Source organism: Odocoileus virginianus, chromosome 28 (assembly GCF_023699985.2).
Source record: "Odocoileus virginianus isolate 20LAN1187 ecotype Illinois chromosome 28, Ovbor_1.2, whole genome shotgun sequence".
NCBI lineage: Eukaryota > Metazoa > Chordata > Mammalia > Artiodactyla > Cervidae > Odocoileus > Odocoileus virginianus.
In genome coordinates, this window is record NC_069701.1 from 43,844,156 (window position 1) to 43,864,535 (window position 20,380).

Sequence of the window (20,380 nt, forward strand, 5' to 3'; positions counted from 1 at the left end):
TCTCCTGCCAGAGACGTCTTCTCTGCCCACCTCTACAGCCCGCAACTTCACTCTGTAAAGCTCCATGATGACAACTTACTATTAATAATGCTTTGTTTCTCATGCCCACCCTGGGGTTGAACCCCCTTTTCTGGCCCACCTAACTCACTTTTTCTGCCCATCAGCTCCCTCTGTCTTTCTCAAGGAAATGTGGTCAGTGCCCTGGCGGCCAGGTGGTGCTGGTCTGATGAACACCTTGTCTTCGTGTTCGTCTTACCGAGTGTCTCTCCTTTCCTCCTGTGTTCTCTCCCGATACCTCAACTCCTGTTTGAACCTTCCCAGATCTATCAGAGGCAAAGTGGCAGCCTTTTGTGCTTTTATCCTTTACAGCCATGGCATAGATACTGAATTCATCCAATATTCACTGCATCGACTCCATCAGAAATTGCTTTTTTGTTCAGCATAAGGTAGGGGTCGAATGTCAAGTTTTTTCCCCAAGTACAGCCAATTGTTTAGTACATGTACTAGAAGATACTGCTCAGAAGGGCCAACACCCTCATAAATCAAGTTTTTCTATTTTGTTCCATTGGTGACTATCCCCATATCTATGTCACAGGCTCCATTACTATAGTTTTAGAATACATTTGACATCTCCTGGAACAGTCTCTCCCTGTCTCCGGCTTCTCCTCTTCCTTCTCCTAGAGTGTTTTGGCTAACATCCAGCCTTTGTCCTTCTATATACATTCTAGAATCAGCTTGCTAAATTTCTTAAAAAAAAAACAAAAACAAAAACCCTGTAGGGATTTTAATGACAATTTCTTTTGTAGGGCAATTTGGGGGACAATTGACATATTTCTGACATTGAGCCTTTCTATCCATGGATATGGTATATAACTTCCCAACTTATTTAGGTCTTAATGTGTTTTAATAAAATTTTATTATTTTTCCTTAACACTCATAAAAGTTTCATAATAGTTTTATGTCATCTATTCTGTTGTTGCTCTTTTCAATGATGTTTTCCAAAACTGTGTCCCCTGGTTATCGAGGACGTTCAATTCACTTTTAGTGCAGGATGATTACAATACTGTGTTGGTATACCAAGTTTCCCTCCTTGAGCCTCCCTCCCACCTGCCACTCCATCCCACCCCTCCAGGTGGGCACAGATCCCCAGTTGCAGTTCCTCAACTTGAGTCATACCTCAAATTCCCACTGGCTGTCTATTTGCATATGTTAGTGTATATTTTTCCAAGCTACTCTCTCCATTCCTCCCACTTTCTCCTTCCCACCCACTGTTGAGGACATTTAGACACGTGTAGAATAGTCTCTATCTGGCCTCCCAGATCCTCTCCACCTTTCTCTTTTGTGTCTTTATCTACAGAATGGATCTCTTGGTCTGCTTGATGGCAGACACTACAGATCAGATGGGAGGACAGAGGCCAGGCCCCTCCCACAAGCCTGTGGTCGGCAGTGACCTCGCAGTCTGCTGAGGAAGCCTCTTTCCCTGACCTCTGCTCCCTCCCTCTCTGTCCTTTCCAGGCTAGGAGTAGTGGCAGCTCCCTGAGACTAAAAGTCCCTCATGCTTTGCTTTCCCACTTAACTCTGCCCTTTCTTGGTAAACAGAACATTTGCTGAAATCTCTCCAGTGATCTTCCTGAGAACACCGAGGCTTTCCTGCTGGGACCCTGACTGATACTATAACTGCCACCAGAAGCGACCCCAGAAAACAGGCTCTAAACAGGATGCTGGCCTTCAGGTGCACGTCTATTTGATGAGTCTGTGGATAAAATCCTTGCCCAGGGAAACTGAGTACCAGGAGCCTGTGTCTATCAGGGACATCCCAATTCCTACAATTATCACCAGCGGTGGCATGTGACGCCGTGCGAGTGGGTATCTAGTCGCTTGGGCAAATACGGGATTGCAAAGACGGTGCAGTGGGCTGGCTACTTCTGAAGGCTCTGGGAGGTACACACCATGGAAAGGACGGTTCAAGCCTCGGGTGTGACGGTGCCCTCCAGGCAGGCCACCAGGAACACACATGCAACTCGACAAGCTGGGATTCTTACTGGTTTGTAGACCAGTAAGACCACACACCCTGGGGACGCAGAGGGGCACCCCTTATACGACTGGGGCTTATAGGACTGGGGAATCACCTAAGGTGATTCCGGGTAAGCTTTAAGGACGCAGGGTCTCGCTGTGGATTGGGTGCCATCTGGAAGCTTCTTAATACTTCCCATCTGGACGGAGAAGAGACTAGCGGGCGCCCGAGGCTGTGACGCGAGGGGGCAGCGGCGTTCCAGCTCGGGTGGGAGAGGGTGACCACTGGCGGGGGGTCCACGCGACTGACTGGAGTGGCTAGCGGCTTACAGGATTGGGGTTATATAGTCTCGTGCTGCTGCCTGGAGATCGCCTGTGTCGACAGCAGAACACCAGGCCCGGGGAAGCCGCCTCGGACAAAAAAGCGCAAAGCTGCGTGGAGACTCCAGAGACGGCCCGTCCAGCAGCGTCGTGCAGACAGTGCCGAGGAGCCGGTGGGCAGTAGGGGCATCGCGCGGCCTCATCGCCCGAACACTCGGAAGGCCGCGGCCAAACCGGGTCACGCTAGCCACTCGCGAGGCGCAGCCGGGGCACGAATCAGCTGCAGCCGCGGCGGCTCCAATCAAAACCCGCACCCGCCGGTCGCGTCCCACTGCCAGCCCCGCCCCGCCGCGCAAGCGCACACTGCCGGCTCGGGAGCCATTTCACGGGGCCGCAGCGCGGGGCGCAACTGCGCCTGCGGGAGCCCGACGGGAGCGCGCGTGCCTGAGCGAGAAGCCGGAAGCGGCGGGACGCACTGCGCCTGCGTCAGGGCCGGGCGGGGGCGGGGCCGCCGTCAGCTGACTGAGGCGGCTGCGGCCTCGGGGGACCGCCGTCGGGTCGCGTGTCTGTCAGTTGTTGGTGGGCTAGACGCGGGGCCGACCGGACCATGGCGACCACCGTCAGCACGCAGCGCGGGCCGGTAGGCTCCGGCAGGGGCGGGCTTCGCGCCTTCGGGCACAGGGAGGGCCCGACACCGGCCTCCGTGCGAGCGGAAGGGAGTCCCCGGGAGGGAGAGGCCGCGCACCGTGTGGGTCCCCGGGAGGAGGAGGCCTCACGCTCACTGGGTCCCCTAGGCGGGGGAGGGTCTGCGCCCGTTGGTTCCCCGGGAAGAGGCGGCCCCGCACCCACCAGCGGGCCCCCGGGATGGGTGGGCACCCGCTGGGTCCCCGGGATGGGGGAGGCTCGGCACCGGTTGGTTCCTCAGGAAGAGGAGGGTCGGCGCTGTTACGTCCCCGGGCGGAGAGACGACGCCCGCTGGTTCCCCGGGGCGGGGGAGGGTCGGCCCCCGCTGGTTCCCCTGGGCGGGGGAGGGTCGGCACCCGCTGGTTACCCGGGAAGAGGAGGGTCGGCGCCGTTGCGTCCCCGTGGTGGGGGAGGGTCGGCGCCGTTGCGTCCCCGGGGTGGGGGAGGGTCGGTGCCCGTTGGTTCCCCGGGAGGAGGAGGCCCCGCCCCCACCGGCGAGCCCCCCGAGTTGGGGAGGATCGGCACCCGCTGAGTACCCGGAAGGAGGCGGCACCATGTGCCTAGAGTATCCTTCTATAGAGGGGCACCCGGACAGCGCTTGGATGAAGGAGGGTCCAGGCGGTTTTTTTGGTAACACATGAGGGGTCCTGAGCTGGGAGTCCCCTTCCGCCCACGGCCCTGGAGCCCTGTCTCCTGCGGCTACTGTGTCCTTGTCCAAGAGCAAGACTCCGGCTCCTGGGGATTCGTCTCCAGCCCCCGTTCGGACTGGGTTGAGGTGCCTGACCATGAGCCGTGAGGTTTGTTTGTTTGTTTTAATCACAGTCAGGGCCTTGAGTTGGGACAAGGTTCTGGTTGATGCTTTGATGTGGCTTCAGGGAAGTCCCCGCAGCCCCGGGCTCCTCACCCTCCCTGTCAGAGTGGACAGATCTTGTCTGTGTCTCTCCCAACCAAAGAAGAATCCATCCACACATCTTTCTGTGTTTGAGGAAGGCAGGTTTTGTTGGAAGCCCGTTGGGCACAGGTGCTCTTTCTGAGCATTTGAATGGGACGTAACAGGACTTCGTGACAGATGTGGGTGTGGAAAGGTCCCAGAGTCTGTAGGGTGGTTTCTGTCCCCTGACTTCATGTCTCCATCTTCACTGCACACGGTGACTTGGAGCAGGCTGAGCATCAGCACTTCCTCCATTCTACATGAGTGGCTCATCAGAGAAGCTCGGGGAGCAGATCATTCGCTCCCCTGGGGCGGGGGCGGGTGTCCTTTCTGTCCTGGGTCAGACCTGTTGGGAGCTCCGTGCCTTCATCAGGCAGGATCCACAGGCAGACATGCACAGGCCTGCTCGGACCCAGGTGAGGGGAGCGTGTGGTGAAGGCGGGCCCTCCTCTCGTCCAGAGGGACATTGGCCCTGCGCTGAGGTAGGGCTGTGACAGGCCCAGGCGGCAGAGGGTGTCCGGATGTGAGGCCTGTGCCGTTGAGGCCCCAGTGACCCAGACGACTGGCACGTTCTCTTGTCCGGGGCTCGTGGGCCCCACACACGGACTGGCAGGTGTCTGTGGGGTGCTCCTCAGGAGCCGAGCTCACGCCGCGAGGGTCAGTCTGGGCCAGAGTGGCTGGGGGCTCAGGGCCCTTGGGCTCGCTGGCCTCGGCGTCTTGTGCAGCATGGCTCACAGACGCTGCTGTGAGGTTGACAGAGGAGCCAGGCCTGGGCCTGGAGGTCTGAATTGGAATTGGGGTGAGCAGTAACCTCCCTGGGCCGGGGCGTGGGGTGAGTAAGGGTTGTGGAGGAAGCACGTCTGACCGAGACTTGAGGGAGGGGGAGCGTTCGAAGCAGAGCTGGAGAGGATGGGGAGAGGAGGCCGGGGGGTCCTGAGTTGGGGTGCCTGTGCCAGAGGGCAGGGTGGGCACTAGAGTGTGCTTTCTGTTTTTTGTAGAGCTTTTGCCTGGTACATATCCTCTCGTTGCACGTCTCCCCACCAGCCCACCCCCTGTGGGTGGACTGCACTTGTAGAGGCTTTCCCTCCAGTTATCGGTGTCAAGGAGCCCTTCCTTTTGCAGTTACCAGAGTCTGGCGGAGACCTCTTCCCTTGCCAGGACGCATGGACTTGGTGTTGCCTGTGCCCCCACGTGCTATCCTGTATGTGCCTGGTGCAGTGGAGGACCGCAGACGGCGGGCTTGTGGCAGAACCGCTAGACCAGCCGGGGCTTCCCATGCCGGCCCTGGCTGGGTGGCATGCCTGAGGGTCAGCCCTCTGCCAGGATTCCCAGTCCGGCCCACACAGGACAGGCAGTGTTCAGCCTCAGCCCAGGGTCACTGACCAAGGGATCCGGGCCGACTCTGAAGTCTGATTGTCTCCTCCCACGCCTGGTGAAGGATGAGATGGGCAGGGTCCCCAGGCACTTGAAGGCAAAAGTGGGCCCGCCCACTTGGGGAGATCCCCTCTGTCCCTGAGCAGGGAGCCCAAGGGGCACGGAGTCGACGTGACTCCCAGAAGACGGGTCTGCGTCTGCAGGATCACTCCCCCTGAGTGGCCGCCGAGGGTGCCTGCCCTGTGCTGTCTGCCCACTTTCAGCGGTGCTGGCCTCTCCCTCTGACTCCCTTCTCCACCCTGTGCTCCGTCTGGTCCACAGAGGATTAGAAAGCGCTGGAGGGCACCCGCGGCAGTAACTGTGTGGAGGTCAGAGCAGGTTTGTGGCACGCATCGCTGCGGACCCCTGTGCTGCCGGCCAGCTCGGCGGGCAGCGGTCAGGCTTGGTCGGAGGCCAAGCTGTGCTGTGTGCCCACGGACTCCAGGCCGATGGGAGCAATGAGGGCCACTCATCCAGCTTTTGGAGATGCTGGCGGGTCAGTGCAGCCCCTTTCTGTCTTTTCCCTCATGAGGCCTGAGGGCGAGCTGTGGGGTGACGCCACGTGGCCTGTGATGGCCAGGTCCTCGTCAGCCTTGGATGAACTGATCGCTGTTGCTGAACCTGTGACCCACCAGGGGTGGCAGAGAGTTGTGTTTGAGTTTTATTGCTTGGTTTTGGCGGACCTGGTAGTGTAGGTGAGTGCTGTCTGCTTGTCCTTAAGTGCAGTCTGTATGGAAGGCAAGATGCAGGCTCAGTTCTTGCTCTGTCATTTGCAGTATTCAATGGGAGGAGTGGTTTTTCTCTTTGGGCTGGTGCGTGGCTTTCTCTCTCCGTTGGAGACTGGCTCGACCTCCCTTCTCGCTCAGATGGCCCGCTCTCGCTGGGTGAGTCCGTCCCTGGCCCAAGTCCTGGGCGAGGGGTGGCTTCTCCGCCCAGCTGGCCCATGGCCTGATTCCCCAGGCCCCGTGAGCTCTGCTCTGGATTCTCTGCGGCTGAGTTAGGAGCGCTTCCGGGCTGAGAAGGGCCCTGTCTTCCTGTGAGTCAGACCTTGTTGCGTGTGGTGACCCTGCTGGCTGTGTACAGGCCTTTCATGTTTGGTTTGTTGCAATGAGGGGACGCCAGCTTTCTTTCAGGGAGTGTCTGCCTGATGGGTTTTCGTTCTTGGAGTCACTCTTTCTGAATCTGTGTGTCAGGTGGGTCTGCCATCAACAGCACGCACTCGACCGTCAAGTTTTCACCCTTCGACAGGAACGTGTTGGTTTTCTGTGCACAGTTACGCACACGCTCTTTGTTCCCAGCACTTCTTTTTGTGCTTTTATTTGCCTGCTTTTCTTCTCTTTCTCTCCTTGCCTTCTGTTGGAGTCATCAAACCCAGGTAAGTTCCATTTTCGCTCTCTGCTGGTTTGGAAAACATGTCGTCCTTCCCTCCTCTTTGCAGCCCTCCTGGGAGCGTCACCGTGCAGCCCTGGGGGCTCTCAGCTCCGTCACTGTAACAGCCCTCCTCCTGGGCAGCAAGTGGCCTCGGTGACCTCTGCTTTCCTCCTAGGAGCCGTGTTATTTTGATGAGCTGGTACTTGTTCCAATGGACTTGTTCGTCCTGCTTTCTCTGGTTCCTGAAAGGGCTGTGTGGTGTCTGGGACTCTTGAGCTCACGGTCCCCTTCTCTCAGGGTGTGAAGGTGCCCGTGTTGGCGGCGTCGGCATCAGACCCCCTCTTCTCTGGCACCTCTGCCTGCGTCTGCGCATCCTTCCCCCCGCCCCCGGCCCGTGGGAGGTGTGGCCCACGCTCAGCTCGAGGCTGCTGGCCCTGCACGCCCACCCCCCAGTCCACCTGCCCCCCACCCCCACCGATGGTGCTGCCGGGGCCGCAGAGGAGCCCTGGCGGGGTGGCAGTGGGGCGCAGCAGAGGCCACTGCCTCTCAACAGTGGGAAGGCCCCGGGGCCCAGGATGCACCTGCACTTTGTGGGGCGCAGGAGTGAGCGGGCGGGAAGGGGGACTCGGGTGGGGGCCCAGTGCTGACTTCTCTGGGGTTTGTTTGGGGCCTCTGAAAACGGCTGCAGCTGTGGACACAGGGGTGACGTCCCTCCCTGCTGGAGGCTCCGTCTTCACGGGAATTTCCTTCCTTCCCTGGGACCCTCCCTGGCGTTCTGTTGTATCGGGCGGCAGCCCCAGTCCCCTTGGGGCTCCCACCAGAACCTCCCGCACAACCACAGGCTCTCCCGCGGCTCTGCCTTCCGAGCAGACCCAGAGTCAGTTCCTTCTCAGCCTGGGCACCTCCACACCCGCCTCCCCTGCCCAGTGGGTCTCCGCTGTCACCCGTGGGCCAGGCCCCAGGCAGAGCCTGCTGTGCGTGCAGCCCCCACCCCCACCCCCACCCCCACCCCCCGGCTCCGAGTCAGAGCCTTGCGCCCATCCGTCCTCTACGCTCCTGCCCTCCCTGGCTTGCCCGGCTCTGGCCACCTCCCCACCGGCCCTAGAGCTGCCCCCAGGCTCCCAGCCAGGCCTGTGCCCCGGTCCTCCCCAGGTCCTGCATGCCGCCCCTTCCTGCCTTCAGGTCTCTGCAGAGGTGGCGTCTTCTCCCAAGGCCACCTCAGCTGGTCATGCCATCTGCCCTCGGGCAGCAGTGGGACCTTGTGCGGTTGCCTCTCTTCTGTTGTGATACGAACCCCGCGGGAGCTGTGATTGCCCAGCATCTGGCCGTAACGACGCACACGTGCGGTGGAGCTAAGACCTGTCAGTGCCGTGCCGGTCCGCCCAGCCCTGGGCCCCACAGCCTGCAGTGGCTGGTTTGCTGGGGTGTGGACAGGGTGCCCCGTGTCAGTCGCGCCAGGTCCAGAGCAGCGTGAGCAGCGCTGGAGCTCCTGGCCGAGCCCCCAGGAGCCGCTCGCTGTCCCATCAGCGACGCGGTCTGGTTCTTGTTTGGCCGCTGGTGTCTCTCGCTGGCCCTCTGGAGGCCTTGTGCTCAGTTAATGCCACCTCTCAGTCCCCTGTCTGGGGCTCATGGACTGTCCGCAGGGCTGGGACAGCCAGATGCTTGGGCTTCAATGGCCTGTGCGAGTCTGGGCCGTTTAGAAAGTTGGGGCGACCTGCAGGATAGGAACGGGAGGAGAGCTGGCATCCAGGAAGGACGGAGCTGTTCGCAGTGACACCTGGCAGAGGACAGGGCTGGGGGCTCCATGGAGCCCTTTGGGAGCCGCCCCCTCCTCGGCCGGGTTCGGAGGCGCCGGTGGTACCTGCCTTCCCTCTGGTGGCTTCCAGGTTTTTCCTTCGCTTTCCTTGAGGGAGGAGGAGGGTGGGTTGGGCAGGGAGGGTTACCGGTGTGGAGACCCACCCCATGGCTGCAGTGACCCAGGTGGTGACGGTGGGAGTCTCAGGCCTCAGCGGGCACGTCCTGTGGCCTCCTGGGGGTGGGGCGCATTGGGCTGAATGTGTGGCCCACTCCTCCCCACGGGCCTCTGAGGCTGCTGTCTGGCCAGTGGGGCCAGACCACCCCCGGGCAGGGACCCCCCAGGGCCTGCCCTGGCCCGCCGCTGGCTCAGGCCTCAGCCTCCCGCGGTGGCTGGCAGGTGAGCTGAGAGCAGGCGTCCCGCTGCCTGGACCAGGAGTCTCTGGGTTCGGTGCTGCTCCACCAGCCCTCAGCTGTGACGACCCCCCCACCTCCCACCCAGGCCTGAGGACGGTGAAGGGGGCGCACAGCCCCGGGAGTTGGCTTACGGCAGGCACACGGACTGTGGAGGAGGGGAGCGGCCATTCCTGACGGTCACTCTGGCCCCGCACAGCCTATTCCCCCGGGGTCCTCAGGGCTGGGTGGGCGGCCGCTCCAAAGGGCAGCAGGCGGGGGTGGGCTGTGCTCGACCCCGGGGCGTAATCACAGGGAGTCAGGGCTGAAGACGAGCACCGGGCAGGCCTGGGCAGGACTGTGGGCAGCCGGCAGCGAGCGGGCTGAGAGCTCTGGGCGGTGCGTTGCGGGCACACGGGGTCTGGTCTTGGCTCCGTGGAAATGGGAACTGGCGTATCCCAGGCACCTCAGCCCCTCCCAAGGGGTGCAGCCCGCAGGGTGTCATGAGCAGCCTGCCTCCTGAGGCCCATCCTGGGGCCCGCTCAGCTGCGCCACCGCCCAGGAGACACGCCCCACGGCGCCTTGGGGAGCGAAGGAAGGTGCTGAGCCTCTCCTGGCAACGCGGGCTCCGGGGTGCCTGGGCCCGCCCGCCCTGTACTGAGCCTCACGGCAGTGGAGTTGGGGGACGCGGAGCGGAGCCCAGTGTCCACAGGGAGCAGGCCGTGGGGGGACAGTGGGGAGAGTGCCCGTCAGAAAGGCCCTGTGCTCCTCCCCAGGTCCCGCCTGTCCTGCCACTGGCATCAGACTCCTGGGGGGGCTCCCTCCTCACGGTACTGGTGCTGGCTCTGGGGTGAGAACCAGCATGCTGTGAGAGAAGTGGTGGGGCACCAGGCTGACGGGGGCAGGGCTGGGGCCCCAGAGCAGGCAGGCACCCTTGGGTGGCTGTGAGCTGCGGCAGGCGCTCTCCCAGGGGCACCATGAACTGGGGAGGCGGGTGCTGTCTGCTCGGCACCGCAGGAGTCTTGGCGTCTGGCAGCGTCTGGTGGTCCCTGGCGGCCACTGTCCATGAACATGGTTGCCAGAGCTCACCATGACATACGGGGTCTTCTCTCCCGTGTTCCCTGAAGCCGCCGCGTCCTTCGGGGCCCTGCATGGGGGTCTGTGAGTGTTCTGGGCGCTGGGGGGCTGTGGCCCTGGTTCCCCCCAGCAGCCAGGCCTCCGTCGTGGGTCCTGGGCTCTGGCTGCACTGTGCCCCCCGGCCCTGCACCCCCCACACCCCCGCCTGGCAGAGAGCAGAGGCGGGTGGTCCAGGTCCCTGAGCACCCAGGGGGTGGGCTACCTGCCCTGGGGGGCGTCTCTCCATGCTCACCACCCCGGCAGAGCCCAGCTGACCCGAGCTTGGTCTCCTGTGGTCTCCTTGGAGTCGTCACCGTCAGACCGCGTGCTCTCCACATGCGGGTGTGTGCCCGGGAGCCACCGCCTTCCCGTCACGTCCCCTCTTCAGGGCTAGGTCCTGGGGCTTCTGCTGGTCAGTCTTCTGGCTTCATGGTCTCCGGGGTGCTTCTGAGTGTGAGCTGTACCCCTGAGGCATCTGCACAGAGGCTGTTCTGAGTCTCCTGACATCCCAGCCTCAGGCTTCACCCGTGAACAGCTCTTGGTGGAGAGGCCGTGCTTGCCGTGGTCCTGGTCTGCGGCTGGGACCTCCAACACGTGGACAAGCGTGTCTGAGGCCTGAGAGCGGCTTGCAGCCCCGGCGAGGGCGTGAGACTTGCCTTCAGGCAGGGACGTGCTTGGGCCTCCACGGAGCGCCGTGTGCTGGGCACCTCCTCCCGGGAGCACAGGCCCTCGGTGGCCTGCAGGCTGGAGCGCCGGCCCTGCGTGGTGCAGGCAGGGAGGCGGGCCCGGGTGGGCGGCCCTGCGCTGACGCCACACTCCCGCAGGTGTACATCGGGGAGCTGCCCCAGGACTTCCTGCGCATCACGCCCACACAGCAGCAGCAGCAGATCCAGCTGGACGCACAGGCCGCGCAGCAGCTGCAGTATGGAGGGGCGCTGGGCACCGTGGGCCGCCTCAGCGTCACCGTGGTGCAGGTGGGTGCGGCCCTCAGAGACCACGGGGCCAAGTGCGGACGCTGAGGGCGGGGGGCAGCGGCGGGCGGCCCGGGGGCTACTGTGGAGAGCGTAGCCCCCTGGGGTGGGGGCGAGGGTGGGGTTTGGGGGCAGCGAGCAGCGTGGAGCAGGTGAGTGGGAAGCAGACGGCCCATCCTGAGCTGGGTCCAGGGCTCCCTCGGGCTCTGTGTCAGGAAGATCGTGGGTAAGGCTGGAAGACCCCGCATTTGGCCTCCTGGGGGGAACCAGTCCAGTTCAGGAGCCCTCGAGTGGGGGCAGGAGGAGGTTGTGTGACCCCACGGCCTGTTGCCGGCACCGGGGGTGGTGGGCAGTGACTAGAATGGGGAGATCACGGGAGGAGCAGGCAGGGAGGAGAGCCACACTTTAGCGTTGGACACGTTCAGTCGAGGGTGCTTGAAAGGCAGGTGCCTGAGGCTCAGAGACGAGGACTTCGGGGGGAGGTGCTTCGGTGACATGAAGCACGTGTCCTGAGGTGGGCCAGCCAGTCCTGTGTGAAGGGGTGGCTCTGGGGCACGATTCGGGCACACTCCAGAGCTTGGGGGGTGTTGGCACGGGAGGGGTGCAAGGAGGCTCCCAATGGGCGGGGCTTCCGCAGAGCCTTCGGAGGGAAGAGACGGCGTCTCACAGGCAGCAGGCTCTAAGGGCTTTTTAAAAAAATTAAGTCTGTTGAGTATGATTTACATGTCAGGACGCACTGGTTTGAATTAATGTGCTTTTGTTTCTGTGACCTCTGACACGTGTTCACCCCTGTGATAAAAGCGTTTCTCCAGCACCATGGAAAGTTCTCTTCCCTCTGCCTGTTGTGGGCCTGCCCTCGGGCCCCAGGGCGCTTCCTGAAGTCTGTCCGTTGCTCAGCAGGAACTGGGGTGCCAGCCCTGGCCGCCGTGATGCGTGGGCTCCAGGGGATCAAGCCCCTCAGAGCGGATTCCCGGCTCCCCGCCGCCCAGGCACTGGGCAGGGTCGGTCACTGCTGAGAGATTCCTGCCTGGTCAGGGGCCACCATGGTCACTGTCTGAGGACGCGGGGAAGGCCTTGACCAGGCCTCGCTTCTTGGGGCCCCTGTCCCCCTGCTTCTCCAGGGCTCTGCCTGTCACAGGACTGCCTGCCCTTTCCACCCTCCTCCCCAGGAGCAGTGGTGGGGACCCAGCCCCTCCCAGCAGCAGGTGTGTCCTGAATTGGGTGTGTCCTGAGACACTGGGCCCAGCCCAGACTGCCTCCTCATTCCTGGGCCCTGGAGCATGGTTGTCCTTGGAACGGACTCTGGGACCCCACGGGCAGCACAGTCTGAGGACGCACAAGGCCATTATCTAAAACCGGGCAGGTTTGCACTTGACCTGCATAGATTCCACGTACTCAGAGCCATGCCTGGGTTCCTCGTGACGCCTAACACGCCTCTCACGCCACGTGAGCACAGCTGTCACACGGTACAAGGCCGCAGACACTTCCTGGTGTGGCAGAGTCTGGGTTTGCTTTTGGAAGTTTCTGGAATGTTCTTTCTTGGTCCAGCGCCTTTCTCTCTCACTCTGGACCTGCGGTTGCAGACAGCACAGTGGTGGCCGTGTCCCGTGGGTCAGCACACAGAGTGCACAGAAGCCGTGGGTGGTGGGGAGGCCCCTGGGCTGACAGCCACGGCCCCATCTCACCCGGCGGCTTTGTTTCAGGCCAAGCTGGCAAAGAACTATGGCATGACCCGCATGGACCCCTACTGCCGCCTGCGCCTGGGCTACGCCGTGTACGAGACGCCCACGGCCCATAATGGCGCCAAGAACCCGCGCTGGAACAAGGTCATCCAGTGCACTGTGCCCCCGGGCGTGGACTCCTTCTACTTGGAGATCTTCGATGAGGTGAGCGCCACGCGGGCCACTGCGCTTCAGGCTCCTGGCCTCTCCGGAACGTCGGGCGTGTGTACGCCGGGCGCTGTGGTGTGACAGGCGCTCTGCCTCAAGAGTCTCTGGAACCTACACTCAGACACGTCACCACTGTGTCCAGAACGTGGGCGTCGCCTGACCACACAGGCCAGGCACCACTGTCCGCATGTGGCTAGGGGGTCACTCAGTCAGGCCCCTGGCAGGGTGGGTATTGGCCTCTTTGTGGGTGAACAGCAGGAGCCTCCTGAGTGTCCCTGGGGTGTCAGGCGCCCTGGGGCCTTCCTCAGCCTGGCCCTCCACGTGCCCCAGCCCTCCTGAACCCGACTTGGGGTGGAGTGGGCTGCGGGGCTGGGAGAGGCTGCAGTGCTGGGGTGGGGTGGGCGGCGGGGCTGGGAGAGGCTGCGGTCCTTGGGGCTCGGCCCCCCTCCTGTGTCCTTCCTCCTGACCGCCAGCCTCACCTCTGGGGCCTGGGGTGGAGGGGGAGGGGAAGGCGTGGTTCAGGGGGCGCGTGTGTCTGTGGGGCCTGGCCCCGCGGGTTAGTGCAGGCGATGGTGGTGGCCTGCTGGAGCCCCTCTTCCCTGCCTGTGGACCCGCAGGAGTGGAATGAGGAGGGTGCTCCATGCTGTGCACCCCCTGGGGGGGAGCCCTGGGACCTCTGGGGTCACACGCCTTCTCCCGTCTGCCGCAGCGAGCCTTCTCCATGGATGACCGCATCGCCTGGACACACGTGACGATCCCCGAGGCTCTGAAGCAGGGCAAGGTGGTGGACGAGTGGTACAGCCTGAGCGGGCGGCAGGGTGACGACAAGGAGGGCATGATCAACCTGGTGCTGTCCTACACGGTGAGGCCGCCGCCCAGCCCTGGGGCTCCCGGACCGGTTTACTGCGGGTTCCCACGTCAGCACGTGTGCTCCTGCGTACACCCCGCCCTTTCAGCAGACAGTTCTATGCGGACAGAGCGCTGTTACTGTACTTGTGCAAGGCCGTCCTGAGACGTCAGGGGTTTGGGCCTGAAGTTTACACTTCGGTTTACATTCTTGAGCAGCGCCGTCTGTCGATGACCTCTCAGTCGTGGTTCCGCAGGTCTGACGACAGACGCCTTTTGCCTGAGTCGTCCTCTGCCCGCGGAGGATTCTGAGGGGAGTCGGTGTGAAGGGGTGTCCCCGGTCTGACGACGGGGACAGGGCGCGTCCCTGCCTCGACCTGCAGGGCTCCAGGCCTGGTGCCGTCCCTTACCAGGCGCTTTCGGCGAGGCTGGGTGTGTGTGTGTTCTGGGTCACCTTTCGTGTCTTTCAGTCGCTGCCGGCTGCCATGATGGTGCCACCTCAGCCTGTGGTCCTGATGCCCACCGTGTACCAGCAGGGCGTGGGCTACGTGCCCATTGCAGGTGCGTCTGCCCTCCTCGCGGCGCGTCTCCTGGGGTGGTGTCGGAGCAGGAGGGAGGTGTGTGGGGTGTCGGCTGGGCCTGGTCTGCAAGCGGTGCCTGGAGAGCCTCCCCAAACCGGGGCTGTGCTGTCGCATGTGAACTTCTCCTGCACGTGTAGGGAGCACGATCACTTTTTTCTCTTGTTGGTACAAAGAAGGTGAGTTGAATTGTATGCAGATGGGGAAGCATGATTTCTGAGTATTGAGTCCCGGTAGCACAAGGTCACGCCCTGTAGAGCAGACGGACGGACCGCACACTGGAGCCCTCCTGTGTCCGTCGCGTTCCTTTCCACACACGTGGCAGTGTTTACCTTTATGACAGCAGTTCACGTTGTGCAGCAGTCAAGTTGGGTCTGGCTTTTCTCTTGGATTTCTGCTCCTTCACGTCAGCCTGTGGTCGGTTCCCACCCTGGCTCTGATTGGAAGTGACATAGCCCCCCTGGGTGTGAACAGTCTGTAGGATGGGGCAGGATGCGAGCGTAGGAGGCTCAGAGCCCAGGAAACAGGCCAGGATGTGAGGGTGCCATGCGCATGGTGGTGGCCGTGTCCCCGAGAAACCTCTAAGCTTCTGAGCAGAGTGCGGTGAAGAGTGAGGACTGGAGTTACAGCCCTGGACCCCCCTGGGGGAAGGGGCCTAAGTAGAGTCAGGGTGTCTGCTAAAGGTTGAGTGTTCCAGAAGCATGGGAAATGCAGGCCGCTGGGTGGGTGGGGGGGCCGGGGGGGCCGTGCGTTGCAGACGATGGGAGCTGGCGAGCGAAGCTGTCAGCGTCCCCGTCTCAGGTCCCCTTCCTGCTCCCCGCTGGTGCAGGGTGGCGGGCGGGCGCCTGCCTAGCTCCAGAACGCCTGGGGCCTCGGTCTCACGAGGCTCAAGGGCCCACATGGGACCCCCCACCTCTCGCCTCTCAGGATTAAAGGCTGGCGGGTGGCGGGCGCAGGTGGCTGGGTGCTCGGCGGGGCCGCCCAGGATGGGCAGGGGAGGAGGGGCCAGGCCCACTCCTGTGGGGTGTGTATAGCACAGGTTCCAGCCCACCCCTGTGGCCGGCACCCCTTCACCTCAGCGCTTGTCGGCCCTTCTGCTGGTTTTGGTTTGGACGCTTTTGAGCTGCCTTTAAGGTCATCTGAGCTCAGACAGGAAAGGAAACCATGTGAGCTCTCGGGCCTGGTTGGGTGCCTGTGCTTTTGAGTTTCTTAAAGCAAACAGCTTTAAACCCTTTTCTGCTTTTCAGAGCGACGGTTGACCCGGGCTCTGTCCCTGAGCCGCAGGTCCTCAGTAGCGCCTCTTGCCTTTTGCTCGTTTGTTTTCCTCACGAGAGGTTCGCAGCTTTGACTTGGGGTCCAGTGGCTCCAGGTCTGAATCTTCCAGGAGCTGAGATGCCTTGAGGTTCTCAGTGTCCACAAGGGAGTGAGGGGGTGTGGCCAGTGTGACGAGCCCGTGTGGAGCAGGGTGTCTGCCGCCCCCAGGACGCTGGGCCGGCCGCCCCGTGGGTCTCCTTCCTTGTCAGGGTCTGACTGGCTGGGTGTCCAGCTGGGAAGGCCTGTCCTGGAGAGCCGGCAGAGGGGGCAGCGGGGCAGTCTCGGTGCTGGGGAGTGGGGTGGGCAGCTGGGTGTGGCCGTGGTGGGAGGGGTTGACCCCTGTGGTATAAATGGCCGAGGTCTGCACACCGCTGTTTCTCCCAAGCGTCTGGCCTGTCTGAAAGGTAATGTCGGGGGCTGAGATCTCTGCGGAGACCTCTGGGGTCATGTTCAAGGGGGAAACCTCTGTGGTCATGTCAGGGGGGTAGATCTCTGGGGTTGTATCGAGGGGAGACCCCTGGGGTCGTGTTGGGGGGGAGACCTCAGGTGAGACCTGGGCCCCGCGGTAGAGGTGCTGTCTGCTGAGCCCACCTCTGCTTGCAGGGATGCCTGCCGTGTGCAGCCCCGGCGTGGTGCCCGTGGCGCTGCCCCCGGCCGTGAGTGCCCAGCCCCGCTGCAGCGAGGAGGACCTGAAGGCCATCCAGGACATGTTTCCCAACATGGACCGGGAGGTGATCCGCTCCGTGCTGGAGGCCCAGCGGGGCAGCAAGGACGCGGCCATCAACTCCCTGCTCCAGATGGGCGAGGAGTCGTAGACACACCTGCCGTCTCGCCGCCCGCCCGCCCAGCTCCCCAGAGCACCATCCCCAGCAGTCCCTGTGAACGCGCCCCGCATAGCCCTTCCTCGGACGTCTGTGTAGCCCAGTCCACGCCCTCGTGTAGGATGCATGTGGTTTTGGTTCTTGCAGCCGTTCTGGATGTGATTGGGGCAGGTGGGGTGGCTCTCCTCCCACTTCCCGTCAGAGGGTGGAGGCGGTGCGTCCCGTGCGCACACCCACTTCCTGCTGCCCGTCCTCCCAGGGTGCTCTCCTGGGAGCAGCGCCCCCTCTGGGTTGACGGGTAGGGTCTCGTGATGAGGCCTGGCTGGGTAGACACACTAACGTGAGGCAGAGAACCCCTAACAGCTGCTGTGCGTCATGTTAGGACTTTCAGACGGGAAACTCGTCTCCTCCCTGTGGTGGTCTTCCTGGGCCTCTCGCTGGGGCCGGGCAGACCTCGCCGTGGGGCCCAGCCTGTGCGCGGAACCCTGGCCCAGCCTGGCGTCTGCAGCCACATCCTGAGTCCGCAGCCCCGAGTCTTTCCTGCTGCCTCGCCCCTCTGTGCCATGTTGTCCCAAGGGGTTGCTGCCCCCCCCAGACGCGCTCTGGCCGCAGAGCTCAGTGAGGTGGGGTGTTGGAAGCAGACCCCGTCCTTGTCCTTGGCTGTCGAAGGGCCTCTAGGCACTCGGCTCACTGCCAACCTTATGTAGGAAGCCCTGGGCCCCAGGATGGGTCACTGAGGTGACCGCTGGCACTGGGAGGTCTTTCCTGAGAGGCAGGAGGTGCCCCATGGTGTGCACCCTGACGTTGCGTCTGGCCGTGGACACCGAGGATGGGGACAGGCTGGGTGGCGCCCGTGGGAGTGAGAACACTGAGCGCGCTCTGACGGGGTCATTGGCGGTCAGCTGTGGTCACCGTTCTGTCTAGAGGCCTTGCCCAGTCTCGGGACGTGGAGACGGACCCCACCCTGTGACGTCGGGCGGTCACCCGAGGTGGCGAGGACTGACTGCAGTCCTGTCCTCCACGTAGGCTTAGTGTGATGCCAGCCAGCGACGCTGCGCTCTGCCTCCCAGGCCGGCGGGCGAGCTGACCAGGCTCCTCCCGTGGTGGCCTGGGGGCGGGAGGCCTGCGAGAGGGGGTTCAGACCACAGGTGCCTTTGCCGCAGGCTCTCTGTAGATGTGTGAGACCAACGATTATGCAGCCACAGACCTGAGTGCAGCGCGGTGACCACATGCAGCACGGCTCCAAACGCCTGACCCCAGACCCGGCCCAGTGGCCCCACACCACCCCCGTCGCTGCCTCCCCCGCCTGGGCCTCTGAGGACAGGGGTCTTGGCTTCAGGACGGCTGCAGATCTGCCAGCTCTCGGGGTCCTTTCTCGTGGACGCCTGCTGCTTCACTGGGTCAGAGGAGGCTGCGTCTGTGGGACCTCAAGACGTCCGACGGCCCTGCTGTCCCCGCTCCTCTGCTCACCTCCGTGCTCACGTCCAGGCCACCCCTTGGGAGGCACTCAGCGCTGCGCCCGTGGCTGCCGGGCCAAGGACTGGGGCGCCTCGCGGGTCATTGCTGCTCAGTGTCGGAGAGGAGAGGCATGTCCAGTGGGCTCCCCACCCCACCCCCATTTGAGGAGCCGTGCTGGGTGTTTGCAGAAACAGTCCTTGGAGCTTTGCGTTTCAGATCATTCTGTTGGGGTCCAGGGTCCACATTCCTCTTCGATTGTAAGATATGTTTGTACCTTTCAGCCTTCTAACTTAATAAATGGTCTATGTAAAAACAGAGAAGTCCAGTCCCTCAAAGAGAGTTTACTGTTTTTGTTGTTTTAATCTGGCTTGTAATAAGCCAGTTGATGAAACAGTCACCAGCAGACTAGTGAGTGAAGGCACAGGGCAGAGGCTGGACTCTGCCCGTGAACCTGGAGTGTGTCCATGGAGCTCAGAATGTGTGTACGGAGCCTGGAGTGTGAGCACGGAGCTCAGGGTGTGTGCACGGAGCCTGGAGTGTGTCCATGGAGCTCGGAGTGTGAGCACAGAGGCTGGAGTGTGTCTAGAGCCCAGAGTGTGAGCCTGGAGCCTGGGTCTGGTGTCTGGCCGGGCTACCAGAGGACAGAGGCTGGTCATTGGCTCCAGCCCAGGATGGGCTCTGAAATTCCAAAAGCTGGGTCTGCCCCAGGCAGTGCTCCAGGTCATGGCCTGTCCCCCCCCCTGCCCCGCAGCCAGTCCCGCACCCAGGTCCAGGGCCTGTCAGGCCCCCGAGGTGCCTCCCCAGCCCTCCGTCACCCACGCTTCAGCCGCCGCAGCCTGCACACTGCCCCCCCCCCCCCCCAGTCGCGGGCAGAGGGGCGGGCTGGCCCCTCAGTCGCAGGCAGAGGGGCAGGCTGGCCCCACTGCTGGGGTGGCGCCCACAGTGCCGTCGCTGGTCCCCACTCCCCTGCAGGGCTCCCTGGGTGGGCCATGCTGCTGCCCTTGGCTGCAGGCCGGCTGCGATCCTCCTGAGGCTCCTCCCTTCCCACCAAGATCTTTGGAGACTGGTGGGTGGGCTAGGTGCCCCAGCAGCAGCTCTGGTCCTTCCATCTAGGTTTCCCCGCGTCACCTCCCCTGAACGCCACGGGGATGCACGGGCGCCAGACCCTCGCCCGCGTCCCCCCTGACGCTGCAGGGAAGACGCTGGGACACAGCAGCAGGGTCGCTGGGGCTCGGGAGGCCCGCTGCTGAGCCTGCCACCCTCTGCAGGCTCCTGACCCCTCCTGGTCCCCACAGCTGGCCGGCCCACCCCAGGGCCGGGCCCCGTGCAGCTTCCCAGCCCCCTCACGACGCCTGCCCTCCCCACACTCAGCCCTCTCTCGTGGGTCATCTGGACGCACCCCTTCTTCCTCTGCTTCCAGCTGGATTGCTGGACGCACAGGGGAGGAGGCGCAAGCTTCTGCCGGCACGGCAGGACTCGGTCAGCGCTTGTGGGACGAACGACGGCAGGAGGGGTTCAGAGCTCGGTCAGGCCCTCCACACCGTGGCCCCGAGGGTGGGGCACCTGTTGGAGACGGGTCCCCGGTGCGGGGGCATCCCTCCAGGGCTGTCTTTCCTGTGCTGACAAGAGTGAGTTATCCTCATTAGTGCTTCCATTTTTATATTCAGACGTAATCTTCAGAGACGTCCTGGTGGGCCAGTGGTTAAGACTCTGCACTTCCACTGCAGAGGGCTTGGGTTTGATCCCTGGTCAAGGATCTAAAATTCCATATGCCACACAGAAGACCTAAAATAAAATTAGAATAAAATTTCTCATGAAGGAAAAAGGTCTATCATGGATCACATGGGAGCCTCCAGAATCTCTCCAGGCTCCTGGCCCTGCCCCGGTGAGCCTGGAGGCAGAGCTGGGTACACCCGAGCTGCCGACGTTCACAGGGGTCCAGGTGGGCAGATGATGAGGGTGCCTGGGGCCCACCTGATGGGTCAGGGAGACACAAGGCCCCGGGGTGGGGAGGTGGAGGCCCAACAGGGTCCCAGTCAGGGCCCTGAGTCAGGACTGGACCTGACCGGCCAGCCGTGGGACTTGCCTGGAGCAGGAGTGCAGAGCGGCCCCGGGCTGAGGCAGCACCTGGGGATCCCAGGGCCCTGCAGGTAGGGACCCAGCGGCTGACGCTCCACCTCTCAGCACCGTCTCAGTGACTGGGCTTACAGTCTCTGGAGAGAGATGGGGCCAGCTTGCCCAGTGACTTTAATAACAACATAGCTAGTTATTTCACCAGCAAAAGGGATTTATTCAGGGATTGCCGCTCAGGATATGTGAGCAGTGGTGGACCACAGGCAAATCTAGAGATCAAGGAAGGGGACTTGCTACTCTAGGGAGAAGGGGGAGCTGGGAGGGGCTGTGATCACCAGAGTCCATTGGAGGAGCCGGGGATCCAAAGTCAGGAGGCTCCTGGGGGCTGGGCCTC

The 20,380-nt window shown here is 62.8% G+C and overlaps 1 protein-coding gene across 2 annotated transcripts; it reads left to right on the forward strand.

The window, feature by feature from the left end:
- The first annotated feature begins 2,809 nt into the window (after positions 1-2,809).
- TOLLIP (toll interacting protein) lies at positions 2,810-18,233 on the forward strand. Of its 2 annotated transcripts, XM_020912190.2 has the most exons (6): positions 2,822-2,974; positions 10,861-11,010; positions 12,711-12,893; positions 13,606-13,758; positions 14,213-14,303; positions 16,238-18,233. In XM_020912190.2, the coding sequence occupies exons 1-6, from the start codon at positions 2,942-2,944 to the stop codon at positions 16,447-16,449; spliced, it is 822 nt and encodes a 273-aa protein (XP_020767849.1). In that variant the 5' UTR covers positions 2,822-2,941; the 3' UTR covers positions 16,450-18,233. The 2 variants fall into 2 exon arrangements, with proteins under 2 accessions (XP_020767854.1, XP_020767849.1); XM_020912195.2 differs by lacking the exons at positions 12,711-12,893; positions 13,606-13,758; positions 14,213-14,303 and having other exon boundaries at positions 2,810-2,974; positions 16,238-16,397.
- The last annotated feature ends 2,147 nt before the right edge of the window (positions 18,234-20,380 follow it).

What these genes read in the sequence shown, in the direction of transcription:
- TOLLIP (XM_020912190.2), top strand. Translation starts at nt 2,942, where the DNA reads ATGGCGACCACCGTCAGCACGCAGCGCGGGCCG. An exon ending in TCAGCACGCAGCGCGGGCCG is followed by an intron (nt 2,975 to 10,860) that starts GTAGGCTCCGGC and finishes ACACTCCCGCAG; the next exon opens with GTGTACATCGGGGAGCTGCC. An exon ending in GGGCTACGTGCCCATTGCAG is followed by an intron (nt 14,304 to 16,237) that starts GTGCGTCTGCCC and finishes CTCTGCTTGCAG; the next exon opens with GGATGCCTGCCGTGTGCAGC.